This window comes from Cavia porcellus, unplaced genomic scaffold, assembly GCF_034190915.1.
Source record: "Cavia porcellus strain 051 isolate PalLab524CR breed Dunkin Hartley unplaced genomic scaffold, mCavPor4.1 scaffold_27, whole genome shotgun sequence".
NCBI lineage: Eukaryota > Metazoa > Chordata > Mammalia > Rodentia > Caviidae > Cavia > Cavia porcellus.
The window spans coordinates 23093350-23107969 of NW_026947510.1; the positions used below are offsets into that span (position 1 = coordinate 23093350).

A 14620-nucleotide genomic window follows, 5' to 3' on the forward strand; every position below is an offset into this window, starting at 1 on the left:
CTGCAGTTCTTAGTTGTCCAGGTAACAGTTCTGTCTCTAAGAAACGGCTGGTCACTGAGACGCCTAGCTGGTCACTGTGATGCACGCTGCATAAACCAACCCCAATCAACAAGCCATTTTGCCCCGGTACTCCCCACTTGCTTATCCTATACAGGCCTCAGACCATCAGAGATCAGGCCCTGATATTCTGGGAATGTACCAATCAGTGCCCGTTGGTGTAAATAAATGTGTCTCCAACTCCTGGGTGTCCTTTCTGTGACTGTGCTTGCCGCTGCTCTCCAAGGATTTTGAGGATAAGTCTAATGATTATGTTTTTGGGGAATTGCTGTCAGCTGCACAGGCATTAATTTATTTGTCATATTTTATACACTGAACGTTACGTTATTCTAATGTAAGTGAAGTTGCAGCATCACTTTGACACCAGTAAGAATTAAGAGCAAAAGGAACTGGAGATGCTGAGTGTAGACATCATGGGATCTCTAAATGCAAGAGGTATTACAGATGCTGAGAACAGATTCTCAGAACAGAAACAAAAAGGGATATTGAAGCATCCTACAGGTCTGAATTTCTAAAACAAAAGTGTCAATCTCCATAACTCACATTAGTAAGACATTTTGTAACATTTTTCTGTTAGAATCAAAAGACCCTCATGGCCAAGAGTGTGATGAGTGAAGTGGAGGTGACCAGCTCTGCCTGGGCCCACTGGCACCATGACCTCACAAGATCCCCTGTGAGGTCACAGCAGTTAGCTGTGTAAGGTAGGGTGTTCACCCCAGAGACTCTTTGTGGGTGAAGTAGATTGGTGTTTGGAGTTGAGTTGGCGTTTTGAGATTCGAAATTTTTGTCATTGATTTTATAAAGCCTAGTTCCATCAGGGCACCCTTCGAGGTGGGTAAAACATCTTTGCTGGACGTCATGTCATCGTCCACAGAAATGTCATCGTTCACAGGAAACTTCCATCAAGACTATGACGTGCTGATGCCCCTTGGTGAGGGTCACTTTGCCAAGGTGGTACTCGCTGAACATGTGAGCACAAGGATGCTGGTAGCTGTGAAGGTACTTCAAAAGGACAAGTTGAGGCCTACTGCTGTTAGACGGGAGGTCAGCATCCTAAAGGACCTTCAGCACCCCAATATCATTCAGTTGCTGGAAGTGTCAGAAAATAGTACCACTATGTTCCTGGTAATGGAATATGCACGCGGGAAAGACCTGCAGCGACATATCAAGCGTGCTGAGAGACAGAAGCTGCAGGAGGAAAGGGCACGGCTGATATTCCGAGAACTCCTGGAGGCTGTGCAGTACTGCCATAACAGGGGAGTCATCCATGGGGACCTGAAACCGGCGAACATATTAATGGACCGTGAAGGCCACCCCAAGCTCAGCGATTTTGGCGTGGCTTTCAGGTTCCTTCCTGGCCAGGAGGTGACCACGTGTGGAGGCACCCGAAAGTATGCTGCCCCAGAGATATTTTTACAAAAGAAATACCAAGGCCCACCACTGGACATTTGGTCTTTAGGGATACTTTTATTTGAGATGCTCGCTGGGGTACGCCCATTTAGTGGGAGCCAAACACGACTGACAAAGGATGCCCTAAAGGGGCGATACCAGTTTCCCCAGCACTTCTCCAAAGAGGTGCAAAGCTTAATAAAGGGTCTTCTCAACCCTGACCCAAGAATGCGCCCTACTTTAGAGAAAGTAAGGCAGCATCCATGGCTTCAGCTTGAATCTGTCCCTTGTCATCCTCCTCAACTGCTCCCCAAGGCCACAGAAAGGGCAATATTGCACATTATGGCTGGGAAGGGGTACAACCGGCTGAAGGTGATTGATGCAGTGAAGTGCAGAAAATACGATCCTGACATGGCGCCCTTCCTGCTACTACAGGACATGGCACTCGAGAAACTCCACTTGAGGTCTGAGGTGAAGCCCACACACAAACGTGAGGCTGAAGATCTGTTTGAACAGTCCACAAACAAAGATGAGTATACAGATGAATATCAGCCATCTTCATCTCCTCCCCCTGTAGCATCTCACAAACCAAGCCGTGCTATTGCTACTACCAAGGCCTGCCAGCCCAGCCATACTACTACCATCAAGTCCTGCCATCCAGGCCCTTCTACTCCCAAAGCATCCCGTCAACCAAGCCCTGCTTCTCCCATCAAGTCCTATCATCCAGGACCTGCTACCCCTAAAGCATCCCGTCAACCAAGCCCTGCTTCTCCCATCAAGTCCTACGATACAGGACCTGCTACCCCTAAAGCATCCCGTCAACCAAGCCCTGCTTCTTCCATCAAGTCCTACCATTCAGGGCCTGCTACCCCTAAAGCATCCCGTCAACCAAGCCCTGCTTCTTCCATCAAGTCCTACCATTCAGGGCCTGCTACCCCTAAAGCATCCCGTCAACCAAGCCCTGCTTCTCCCATCAAGTCCTATCATCCAGGACCTGCTACCCCTAAAGCATCCCATCAACCAAGCCCTGCTTCTCCCATCAAGTCCTACGATACAGGACCTGCTACCCCTAAAGCATCCCGTCAACCAAGCCCTGCTTCTTCCATCAAGTCCTACCATTCAGGGCCTGCTACCCCTAAAGCATCCCGTCAACCAAGCCCTGTTTCTCCCATCAAGTCCTACGATACAGGACCTGCTACCCCTAAAGCATCCCGTCAACCAAGCCCTGCTTCTTCCATCAAGTCCTACCATTCAGGGCCTGCTACCCCTAAAGCATCCCGTCAACCAAGCCCTGCTTCTTCCATCAAGTCCTACCATTCAGGGCCTGCTACCCCTAAAGCATCCCGTCAACCAAGCCCTGCTTCTCCCATCAAGTCCTATCATCCAGGACCTGCTACCCCTAAAGCATCCCGTCAACCAAGCCCTGCTTCTCCCATCAAGTCCTACGATACAGGACCTGCTACCCCTAAAGCATCCCGTCAACCAAGCCCTGCTTCTCCCATCAAGTCCTATCATCCAGGACCTGCTACCCCTAAAGCATCCGGTCAACCAAGCCCTGCTTCTCCCATCAAGTCCTACGATACAGGACCTGCTACCCCTAAAGCATCCCGTCAACCAAGCCCTGCTTCTTCCATCAAGTCCTACCATTCAGGGCCTGCTACCCCTAAAGCATCCCGTCAACCAAGCCCTGCTTCTCCCATCAAGTCCTATCATCCAGGACCTGCTACCCCTAAAGCATCCCGTCAACCAAGCCCTGCTTCTTCCATCAAGTCCTACTATACAGGACCTGCTACCCCTAAAGCATCCCGTCAACCAAGCCCTGCTTCTTCCATCAAGTCCTACCATTCAGGGCCTGCTACCCCTAAAGCATCCCGTCAACCAAGCCCTGCTGTTCCCATCAAGTCCTGTAAAACCAGCCGTGCCTCTACTGAGTCATACTGGCAGCCCAATCCTGCCTCTCCCGGTGAGTCCTTCCAGCACAGCCCTGGGACTCCAAATGCTGCCTTCACTGCTGCCCCAGCCCCTGTCAGCAGTAGGAGGTGGGGCTGGAAAACTGTCAAGAGAACCATGAGAGACTGCCTGCAGGCCCTGTGCTGCTGCCCCCTATCGACGTGCAAGTGTCACAAACACAAGGTGGTCGCAGTGTAAGTACTGCACAGTAGAGAACCAGAGGTCACTCAAGGAGTCTGAGTGGTCCGGCTGCTTCCTCAGAATGTGCTGTGTCTCGATATCATTTTCAACTGTCAGGGAAGAACTGTAGGGAGGAGAGGAGGGGAGGGAGAAGGGTAGGTGTGGGCAGAGGCCAGGTGTGGGTAGGAGGAGTTGCAGTGGGGTCTGCTGCAGAGGAGGCTGGAGTGACCACAGCCACCACTGTATGCTGTGTTTCCCAGTGAGCGTGCATTACACATGTCTCCTTGCCTTTGTAGTGCAGATCCATGATCCCTCCTATGGATGTGGTCATCCTGACAGCGAGGTCAGCCACACAAGTGGAAGCCACAGTGAGTTGCCTTGCAGCCCTTTGTGCAGGGAGCTGGAGGGGAGAGGAGGAGTCAAGATCACTAGTGTATCCTGTGGGCGAGAAGCAGAGGGAGGGGTTGGTGCACAGCATGGGAAGGCTGCACAGGCACCAGGAACTGAGAGCCAGCGAGAGGAAGACAGGAGGAGCAGGGGGGAGAGTCACCTGGCTTGTGTCCTGCTGTCTGAGGGAGGCTGCCCCAGGGACAGGGAGGGCTGGGCACCATGGACCTGACCACAACCTCCCATGAGGATGCAGGGAGACCTGGGTACCATGGACCTGACCACACCTGACCACTACCTCCCTTATTGTGCCTGGCAGTAGGGTGTGTTCTGGGAAGAGCAAGGGGTCATCTACCATCACCCCCACACATCCCCATGAAGAGACATGGACCCAAACCCTGGTCTTCTGAATGCTGTCCCCAAGTCTGTGTCTGCAAGCCTTTGAAAGGAGCCCATTGAAGTCTTGTGTCAGTAAACAGAGACTCATATCCAGCCTTGAGGGCACACAGGCATGCGTGTGGTGGGGACAGAGTTTGGAACAAGAGAAATCTCCACACGTGATGGTGTTGCTTGCCACCGTGGGAACAGTGACATTTGGTAAAGAGAAGACATTCGTGGCTTCCAAACTGTGGTCTGTGTTTGCAGCACCTGGGGCAGGATCTGAACCAGAGAGTGTTCAGGGCAAGTTGGAACATGCACATAACACATGTCATGGTGCATCTTGCTTCTGCATTTTCTCATTTTCTATCTTTGTACTTGTTTTCTGCCTTGAGGCTTGTAAATTGCTTATGGTCAGTAGTTTATTACTAGTATTGGGACCTCTTAAGGAAATGACTATTTTCAGAGATGTTCTGTAGGGGTAGCTGGCTTTGGATTCTGTCATCCCAAGATTTTGCCTCTTCTTTTCTTAAAGGAACTTTTTTTTTTTTTTCAAAACGAGAAACTATGGAATTTCTTTTTTGGTACTGGGAGTCAAACTCAGGGTCTTGTGTTTGCCAGGCAGGAGCTGTGCCACTGAGCTCCATCCCCAGCCCTGCCTCTTCAGTTCGGTAGGAATGAAGGGCTGCTGCCTGTTTGGCCCAGCACCCAGTTCTTATAGTTCTGTAGTCCAGAACTACAGGATTGTTTGTGCCCCTCAGACAACTGAGGTGGTGGTGTTCAAAGAAGATCAGTTGATGCCAATAACTCTGTCACTTTGGCTAACATAGTACAATCAGCTATAACAACTGCAACCAACACAGCCAGGAAATGATAAACTCTTATGACCAAGGACATGCCTGCTTTAATCACAGGTATGAGATTTGTAGTTACACAGCCAACTATAAGGCAAAGCAGAATATTATATACAGTAAGTATATACTCAGTAGAGCAATTTGCCCTAAAGGGAGAAAATTTATTAGGGATACCAAGAAAATATAGAAAAATAAAAGAGAGATAAGAAGACTGAAGTACAAAGGGAGATTACCAGGCCTTAGAAAACGAGTGATAAAACAGGAGCAAAAAGCAGGACCAAAAAAGAGAGAAAAATACAAAAGCTGAGAACAATGTACACAGGCAGGAAAAACAAAACACAAAGACAAAAAGTTCTCTGACTTTAAACCTGTGGCAGGCCTCTGCGGTCTGTGGTCTTATTGCAGTGTCCAGTGCAGAGAAGACAGTGGAGGCACTCCAAGCCCAGCTGCGTGCTGTCAGATCCCAGCAAGCCTGCAGTAGTGTTTCGGGCCCCTGAGTTAGCTAGAAATACTATAGGCAGGGAGACAGGGCTAGGTCCTGAAGGAGCCAGTGCAGGAGCTCAGATACCTTGCAGCTAAGGGGAGACAGGCACCTCCTGCTGTGGGCCAAACCTCAAGACAAAAGATCAAACAAATACATCCATAAGGACTGATGTTCTAAATAGCTTCTTAGCACCCCGCGGAAGTCAGGAGTCACCATTCCAACCCCCTAGGGAAGATTCACTGCTCTCTAAGAATGCCTGCTTTCTAAGTGGCTCACTTCCCCATTTGTCCCCAATTTAATGAATTTACCTGAACTATTAATCTTATTGGTTAACCATAGTTCTGCCCTACCTTATGCCCATCTGCCTTGTGAGTTCCCAGTTTTGCCCACAAGTCCATCTCATCCCATGATTTTCCTCTATAAACGTCCCTGGGAAAGACAGAGTCCCACTGCTTGGGACTCCTCCTGTCTCTCTCAGACAGAAGCTTGCTTTCTCTCAATAAATATATTTTACTCTTTACCTCTATTGTTCCTAAAATTTACTCTTTGATTTTAGAGAACACGAATTCACCTTCAGCCGGTTGTACCCCTTCCCAGCCATAATGTGCCCTTTCTGTGGCTTTGGGGAGCAGTTGAGGAGGATGACAAGGGACAGATTCAAGCTGAAGCCATGGATGCTGCCTTACTTGCTCCAAGGTAGGGCGCATGCTTGGGTCAGGGTTGAGAAGACCCTTGATTAAGCTTTGCACCTCTTTGGAGAAGTGCTGGGGAAACTGGTATCGCCCCTTTAGGGCATTCTTTGTCAACTGTGTTTTGCTCCTCCTGACATAGTAGGTCAGGAGTTTCACTCCCTTATATCATTTGGAGGTCTTCCACTGAGATCATTGGAAAGAGGTGAGAATTTGCTTTTGCTTCATAGACTCTCAAGTGGGACTTATTTAGGTAACAAATTTTTATGCCTCCAACTTTGCTTTTATATTTGCCAGTTACTTTTGATAATTGCTTGCTATTTGCCCGTTGTTTTAAAGTGCTTTGTCTCATATAGTTTTATTAAAATAATGTAAATCAGCTGGGCATGGTGGCTCATATCTGGAATCCCAGCACTCAGGAGGCTAGGGCAGGAGGATCCTTGTGAGTTCCAGACCAGCCTGGGCTACAAAGTGAGCTCAAGGCCAGCCTGAACTGCATAGGGAGACCCTGTCTCAGACAAACAAACAAACAAACAAACAAACAAAAAATGTAATATAAATCCAAGTTTAAACACAGGAAAATTAAAAGGTCATGATATTTCTTTAATGCTATATACTAGCAAAAAGAGCTTCCTTATGTTTGTATAATGCCAAAGTACCTGTAATGCTACCTACTGTTCTGTATGCGACCCCCCCCGCCCCCCTCTGGGTGACCTCATATGTTAATCAATACTCCCTTCTGTAAAAAATTGTAAATCCCTGGGAACCTAACCTAATTGATATGTTAACCATTGTTGCCCTCTACAAATAACAGATGTGGTACTAAAATAAGCTGACAAAGGTTTATTAACTACTGCTAGGCTACTCTGTCCTCTGCTAAGGAAAACATTTCCTTAGCAGATTTCCTGATCCACCCCCATAACCCTTTTATAAACTGTGCTCTCTACAAAAGAGCTAGAAAGCTTTAAGGGGGACACACAGCTTTTGCAAGCTCCACCTGCACTGTGTCAGTGGGCCTAGGATAAAATAAATCAGCGCTGTTTTTTTAAAATAAAAATATGTATGCCCATTTTTGAATTCGAGTTTGGGCTTTGGAGGGCTTGTTTGTGGATTACAAGATTAAGGGGCTCACCTGGGAGTACTGGGGGACCCCTCCAAATTATTTTTTCACCGATTGATTGGCTTAACATCTGTAAGTATTTGGTTTTTTGCCTGTTTGTAATCTGAGTGTGCACATTTGTAACTGCAGATAAAATGAGACAACTTCCAGGGGCCTTTTTGCCCATTTTGTAATTTAGGGCTTTTGGGGCCCATTCGTAACTTTGGGCTTCGGCCCGTGTAGGGGTTTTTGCCCATTTGTAATTTGAATGTGCACAGTGACTGCAGACAAGCTCGCGCTTTTTCTGCACTGGATTCTGGGGGCTCTCGCCTACTTGTAATGTGTGTGGCCTATGCCCGTGTGGGGGACCTAGGCCCATGTGTATGGCCTAGACCCGTGTGGGGGACCTGGGGCTGTGTGTATGGCATAGGCCCATGTGGGGGACCTATGCCCATGTGGGGTGTTGGGGCCTGTTTGTGTTTTAGGGCCTGTTTTCACCCAGCAATCCCTGGTACTGATAAATTTTTTTTTTTACTAACTTAGGGGCTTGTTGTCCATTTCTGTTGCAGGATCAATGTGGCTTATTGGACTCAAGGTTCATAACAAAAATTTCCTTTAGCTTGCCAAACTGGGGGCAGAAAAACCTTCATTTATGTCTTTAATGTTGGTTTTATCTTTTGTGGCACCTTGTTTAATGTTTTTATCCTCAACTGATTACTTGCAACCTCGGCATGTCTTTTAAATGTATTTTTCTTTATGGTTAAAATGTGAATATATGTGCGCATATATATGTATATTTATGGTTTTTAAAAATCATATTAACTTTTGCAAGTAAAAACCAGGTCATACTATAATTGAGCCAGTTAAAGAAGTTAGTTTTTAAAATGTAGCATTTTAATGTGGTGAAAAGAAATAAAATGATTACATAAGTTTTAGACTACTAAAAGAAAGTCATTTCAAGCATTTTGTTAAAGGTTTTAACAAAACCTAAAAATCAAGAGAAAAAGTAATTGACTGATAATAAATTTTAAAAAGTGGTTTTGTCTTAAAATAAAAATGTAAAAGAGAAAATGCTTTTTGTGCTATGGCTATCAAGAGCAAAGAGCTCAACAGGATGATTTGCAATATTGTGAGTTTGGGTGAGGGGAATTTCCAGGAATGCTATAGATTATAAAGACAAAGTTGAGATTTTGATTGCTTGCAAAAAACAGAGAAAAAAAATTCATCTTCTACTACAATAAGCTGATCTAAATTTAAAAGAAATAACTATTATGCCTAATGTGACTGGTGATTATAGAGATAAAATACAAGTTCTTGCATGTGCTGTGGATATCTGGGAGATTATGCGGCACAATTACTTTTGTTACCTATGAAAAAGCCTTTTTTTTGTTAAGTATGTACTTTCAGTAAAACAGTGGCCTGCCATGTGGGCAATGGCCCACCCTGGGACAAAAAAACAAAAACAAAAACAAAAAAAACAGTGTGCCATCCAGATAAAACCTGCCTGTGATCCAGAATGCCAAAACCATGTTTTCCTTTTGTCCCACCCTAAGTGGACAACCAGAGATGAGGAGGTTCCTTATGGGTATTGCCAGTTGTTCTCAGTAGCCATTAGGGCACCCCAGAAAACCTACCTTTTGCCCAAGAGAGCAGAGGTGAGGCAATTGGCTCAACAGAGACTTATTAGTCTCCCTCGGGGTTTTCTGAAAAGAGTGCAAAAGCCCTATCACATTTATACACCAGTAGTGCCTAAAAATGCAAGGGCCATTAATATTGCCTTTGTAAACCAGTCGGCCACTGATGTTAAGCAAAAATTGCAAAAGTTTGAGAGATTTGAGGAAATGCCCTTCAGTCAGTTATCAGAGGTTGCTTAAAAGATATTTGACAACCGGGAGGACCCTAAAGACCAGGCTTAAGAGATTTCTGCTGGGCAGAAAAACTGCATTGGTTGTTGGACTTTCCATAAAAAAATAAAAATAAATGACTCTTTCCTCCCAGCAGATGCAAGCCATCCAACAGATTCCAGTCCCTGTGACTAAAAACCGAGTGGAAAAATTTCTAGGAGCCATAGTCCTGACACAGAGTTTGGGACCCTGGCAGAGGCCTGTTGCCTATCTTTCCAAGAGACTTGATTATGTGGCAGCCAGATGGCCACCTTGTCTGTGGGTGTTTTCCTCGGTAGTCATCCTGATAGAGGAGACACAAAAACTGACTTGTGGACCAAAATTCTTAATTGTCTCCTCCTATTCGCTGGAGACTCTCATCAAGCCTCCACCGGACCAATGGCTGCCCAACTCCCAAGTCATGCATTATCAAGCATTACTTCTAGATCTGACTACCATCAGTTTCAAGGGGACAGCGGCTTCAAACCCTGCCACTCTGCTGCCTGATGATGCCCCTCCTTGCCCTCCACATCTGTATTGGGGACCAGACTTGACAGATGAGCCACTATTCAGAGTTCCTTTGTATTTCTCCGATGGAAGCAATTACATTTATCCAGGTAAGTGGGTTGTGGGAGCTGCCATTACTACAGACTCTCAGATTCTATGGGAACCAAGCCTGGAGCCAAAAACATTGGCCCAACAGGCTGAACTCATTGCCCTCACTGAGACCTCAAGTTGTCAGTATGCATTTGTTACTTCCCATGTTCGTGGGACCATTTATCAAGAATGGTGCTTATTGGCTTCTGGGGCCAAAAGATTAAAAATGTTTCCCAAATTTTGGACTTGTTGGATGCCATCTGGATGCCAGGAAGAGTGGCTATTATCCACTATAGAGCCCATTGAGCAGGAGATGGCCTTGTTATATGAGGAAATAATTTGGCAGATGCCACCACCCAAAAGGCAGCTGTAGAATCAGTGGGGATTTGAGATAGCCCTGACATCACTGCATTCCCACCTACTTTGTCAGAGCCTATTTGCACTTGAAAAGACTTGCATTTGGGGGCTAATATCAAAGCTTGCCCAGTCTGTGAGTCTCAGATGCCCTCAGTGCCATTTGGTGAACCCAAAGCAGCCACTCACTAAGTGGGACTATGCCTAGAGAACACTGGAAGGTAGACTTTACAGAAGTGGGGAAGCCTGGACTTCAATGATATGAGTATTCACTTATAATGGTTGATACTTTCACTGGATGGGTAAAAGCTTTTTCTACAAAATCTGAGTCAGCTCTGATAGTAGTCAAAAAACTCTTACATGAGGTTGTCCCACAATTTGGCCTCCCCTTATCAATGGGGCCTTACAATGGGCCGGTTTTTATGGCCCAGATAACTCAAAAACTAACCAAAGCCTTGCAGATCAATTGGAAACTCCATTGTGCTTACTGCCTCCAAAGTTGAAGACAAGTAGAAAAGATAAACCAGACATTAAAGATGGTAATTACTAATGGCCTTAGAAACTGGTGAGAACTGGGGAGTCTCCTTCCTTTTTTGACCTCTTGTATGCACAGTGTACCCTCTATGTTACTGGTATTTCCCCTTTTGAGGCTTTATATGAGAGAACTCCTCTTATACCTAAGATTTTTGAGGAAAAATTAGCTGATTTAGCTAATCAAGATCTTATTAAGTCTCCCCAAACTCTTTAGCTAGTTCTGACTTCCACCCACTGGTTATTTTGACAACAACATCCTCCACCTGCAGCCCACTGAGAGAACAAACACCCTTCTGTAGAGCCTGAGTCACCTGTGCTCATCAAGAGGCTTCACCGTGGATCTCTTGAGCCATTGAAAAGGTCCCTACATTGTAGTCCTCAGCACTCCAACTGCTATCAAAGTAGCCAGAAAGCCTGCCTCGATGCATCATTCCCACTTCAAGCAGGTCCTGGCTTCCAAAGGCGATCAACCTACAGATAAGTGGACTGTCATTCCCTCCAAGGACTCTTTAAAGCTCAAGACTGCCAAATGTAACTAATAATCTTGTGTTCTCCCTTATAGAAACCCCAAGGAAACCTCTATCTGGCTTGTAAAAAAATTGTTAATTATGTGACAAAACAGTGAATTTAAATGTTGGTTTTCTTTCTCCTTTTGGTTAACAGCTTTAATAATGACAGCTGCAAGAAATTTGTTAATCTTCCTATTGGGCCTTGTATTATACTCAGATTGGAAAACTATGTCAAAGATCAGGTTCAAATTATACAGCTTATGATTTTAAAGACGCAAGGTTATAAACAGGTACCTATGTCTGAAAACCCATGAGCCAATGATTTGGTGCACTGACTAAAATCAGTGGGGAATGCTGTACACTAGCAAAAAGAGCTCTGTTACGTTTGTATTATGCCAAAGTACCTGTAACGCCGCCTACTGTTTTGTATACATTTTCCCCCCTCTGGGTGACCTAACTGATATGTTAATCAATGCTCCTGTCTGTAAAAAATTGTAAATCCCGGGAACCTAACCTAATTAATATGTTAAACATCGTTGCCCTCTACTAATAACAGATGTGGTGCTAAAATAAGCTGACAAAGAATTAACTAATGCTAGACTACTCTGTCCTCTGCTAAGGAAAACATTTCCTTAGCAGATTTCCTGATCCACCCCCATAGCCCTTTACTTTGTAAACTCTGCTCTCTACAAGAGGCTAGAAAGCTTTAAGGAGGACACACAGCTTTTGCAAATTCCAACTGCACTGTGTTACAGGGCCCAGGATAAAATAAATCAGCGCTGCTTTTTGAAAATAAAAACATGTCTTGCCCATTTTTGAACTTGAGTTTAGGCTTTGGGGGGCTTGTTTGTGGATTACAAGATTTAATGGCATATTTTTATTATTTTATTCTTTCACATGTTATATTAGTTGCTAAAGTTACTGGTATTCCTTGCTTAACTATATTTAGACAATAGCACCACAGATAATAATAGAACACCCTGAATAGTCTTTAATATAAATTTCTGTTAAATGGTTTTCTTAAATGAAATCTAGTTCAGACTTAGAAAACATACATGCCTGCAATAAAACATGGGACTCGTTCCACCATTTAAGAAGCACTAGGCTGGTGGCCATGCTTCCGGATTTGGAGCACAGGTTTCACTGAGACAGACTGGCTCTGCTCCTCCTTTATACTCCAGAGGAATGTCAAGCCTGTTCTGTTTCCTTTGTTTCACTTTACCTCTTACTCTCTTGCCACTTGACATTTTCCTAATAAAGGCATATAAAAGTGGGAAAAACTCTAGATTATTCCAACCTTTTCCTTTTGAGTTAAGCCCATAGAAAATGAGCATTTGCTAATGCCAAGAACAGGGAAGTCATCTTAGATGAGGGACACATACCCCATCTCTGGGTCAGATGAGACATCAGAATTGTGCCTATTCAGGAGAATACACATGAGAGCCATGTCCCAGCTCAGTGTTCTGGGCAAATCTCCTTTGGAAATTAAACCTGAGACACAGTGGGGAGAACCAGTTTCCATGGGGCAATGGAAGCAGCTATCCTTAAAAGCAGCACACATAGGGGACGTAAACCTATTTAGAATAAGGAGGCTTTCCAACCTCTCAAATTATGGACTTAAAAACCTTTATTATAAATTGATAAATGTGTAGGTAATGATCTTGCAGTCTTTTAATTATCCCTTATAGAATTTTGACACACAGTGGTCACTGTGCCAGCTAATCATCCTTACAGCAACTGCCACCCTCAAAATCAGAGGCTAGCTTTCCCCAGCATCTGTTAGGTGAATCCCCATTGAAGCCAGTGGCCAATGGATTCAACAGAATGTTGACCAGACAGGCAGCTGGATTCCTTTTTGGAGACTGATTTCTGGTTATCTGAGGCAATAGAAACTGAGAACTGAGGGTTCCTGGCCAGAGCAACACCCTGGTTGGCACCCAACATTTCCTCAAAGGACATTTGCTCATGACCACTTAAAATCTCCCCTTTTCTATTATCCTTATTTCTCTGCTAGTAGACTAAAAACATTCTAAACTTTTCAATAGATCTTTAGATCACTTAGACTACCCATCCCTTCAGAGATTATACTGAGGTAGTTTGCAATGATTGCTTACATTCCATAGCAGCTAGTAGGGAAATGATTTACCTATGTTAATTAAAACTAAATAGACTTGAACAATTATTTATAAGATGACAATATGTAATCTATTAACTAGTGATTTCTATTTTTTTGAAATTCTGTATTAATTGTACTCTTTTTCTGTTTTTTCTTTTCTCTTTAAATAAAAGTTTTTTCTTTTGTCTTTAAATAAAATTTTTTAAAAAGTAGGACTTCCGGGACAACATGGTGGACAGATAGCAGATACTACGGAGGCTCTCTGAAAGGCTTGGTTCAGAAGTCAGGAATGGTGCGGACTAAGGAGACATAAGCCGGTAGAGATATGCTCTGCTGACTCAGGAACAAACTGGGCTGAGAGAAACCAACTTGGAATGCAGTCCTGGTGCTAAAACAGGAACAGAAAAGCCTCGGTGTGGAGTCTAGACCCCGCGCCAAAGGAAGCCATGATTTTGGTTTCCTGGCGCACTGCGGCTGACTGCCTCTACATCGGCTCGGCAAGGACAGAGACACGCAGAAGCTCTGAGAACGGGAGTCTGTGAACGGAGTCGAAAACAGGATGGCCAGGGAGGCGTACACTGACTTGTGGTGAGGTGAGTGAGAGAAACTGACACTCTACCACAGTTTGACTCCAGTGGAGGACTTTCTGGGCCCAGGCAGTCCTGCGGGAGCAGGGCGCGGTGGTGACTCCAGCCACACATTCCCCTCTCGGACGGGATTGGTGAAAAGTGCCTGGCCTGCGTGACGCTGCTGGCGGACTAGGTAGGCTGGCCCAACCCAGATCCCAGAGCCTGACGGTGGCCCGGAGGGGCGACTCCCATGTAGGCTGCCTAGTCCGTAACTCCCTGGTGCACTGCGTTGGGTGGGAACACCTAGTCAGCACAATTCGATCAGGCTGTGGCTGACAGGGAGGGAAGCTGGGCCTCCTGGGTAAACTTGCATATATAAGGAACAGAAAATATGGGAAAAGGCAGCAACAAGAACGGCTCCTCGGCCCCCAATTCTGAGAAACAGGCAATAGCGGACACCGCACCAATAGACATAAAGCGCCATATAGAGAGCCTCATAGACCAATTCAGGAATGAAGTTATCAACGACCTGAAGCTAGAAGTATGCAGAATAGTTAGAGAAATGCTAAGCACCACCCTGGAAAAAACAGA

General features: G+C 45.3%; 1 protein-coding gene across 3 annotated transcripts in view; it reads left to right on the forward strand.

Moving 5' to 3' along the window:
• LOC134473609 (serine/threonine-protein kinase MARK2-like) overlaps nucleotides 1–9483 on the forward strand; it is a 34665-nt gene extending 25182 nt beyond the window's left edge. The window contains exons 1-3 of one of the 3 annotated variants that reach the window (XR_010043930.1): nucleotides 1–3944; nucleotides 6236–6375; nucleotides 9466–9483. The exon at nucleotides 1–3944 is cut by the window's left edge and continues 25182 nt beyond it. Coding sequence is in view for 1 of the 3 variants with exons in the window: in XM_063238567.1 (XP_063094637.1) it covers nucleotides 916–3590; nucleotides 3873–3885 (2688 nt within the window). In the remaining 2 variants the exon portion in view is untranslated. The other 2 variants (XR_010043929.1, XM_063238567.1) reach the window with 2 other exon arrangements.
• The last annotated feature ends 5137 nt before the right edge of the window (nucleotides 9484–14620 follow it).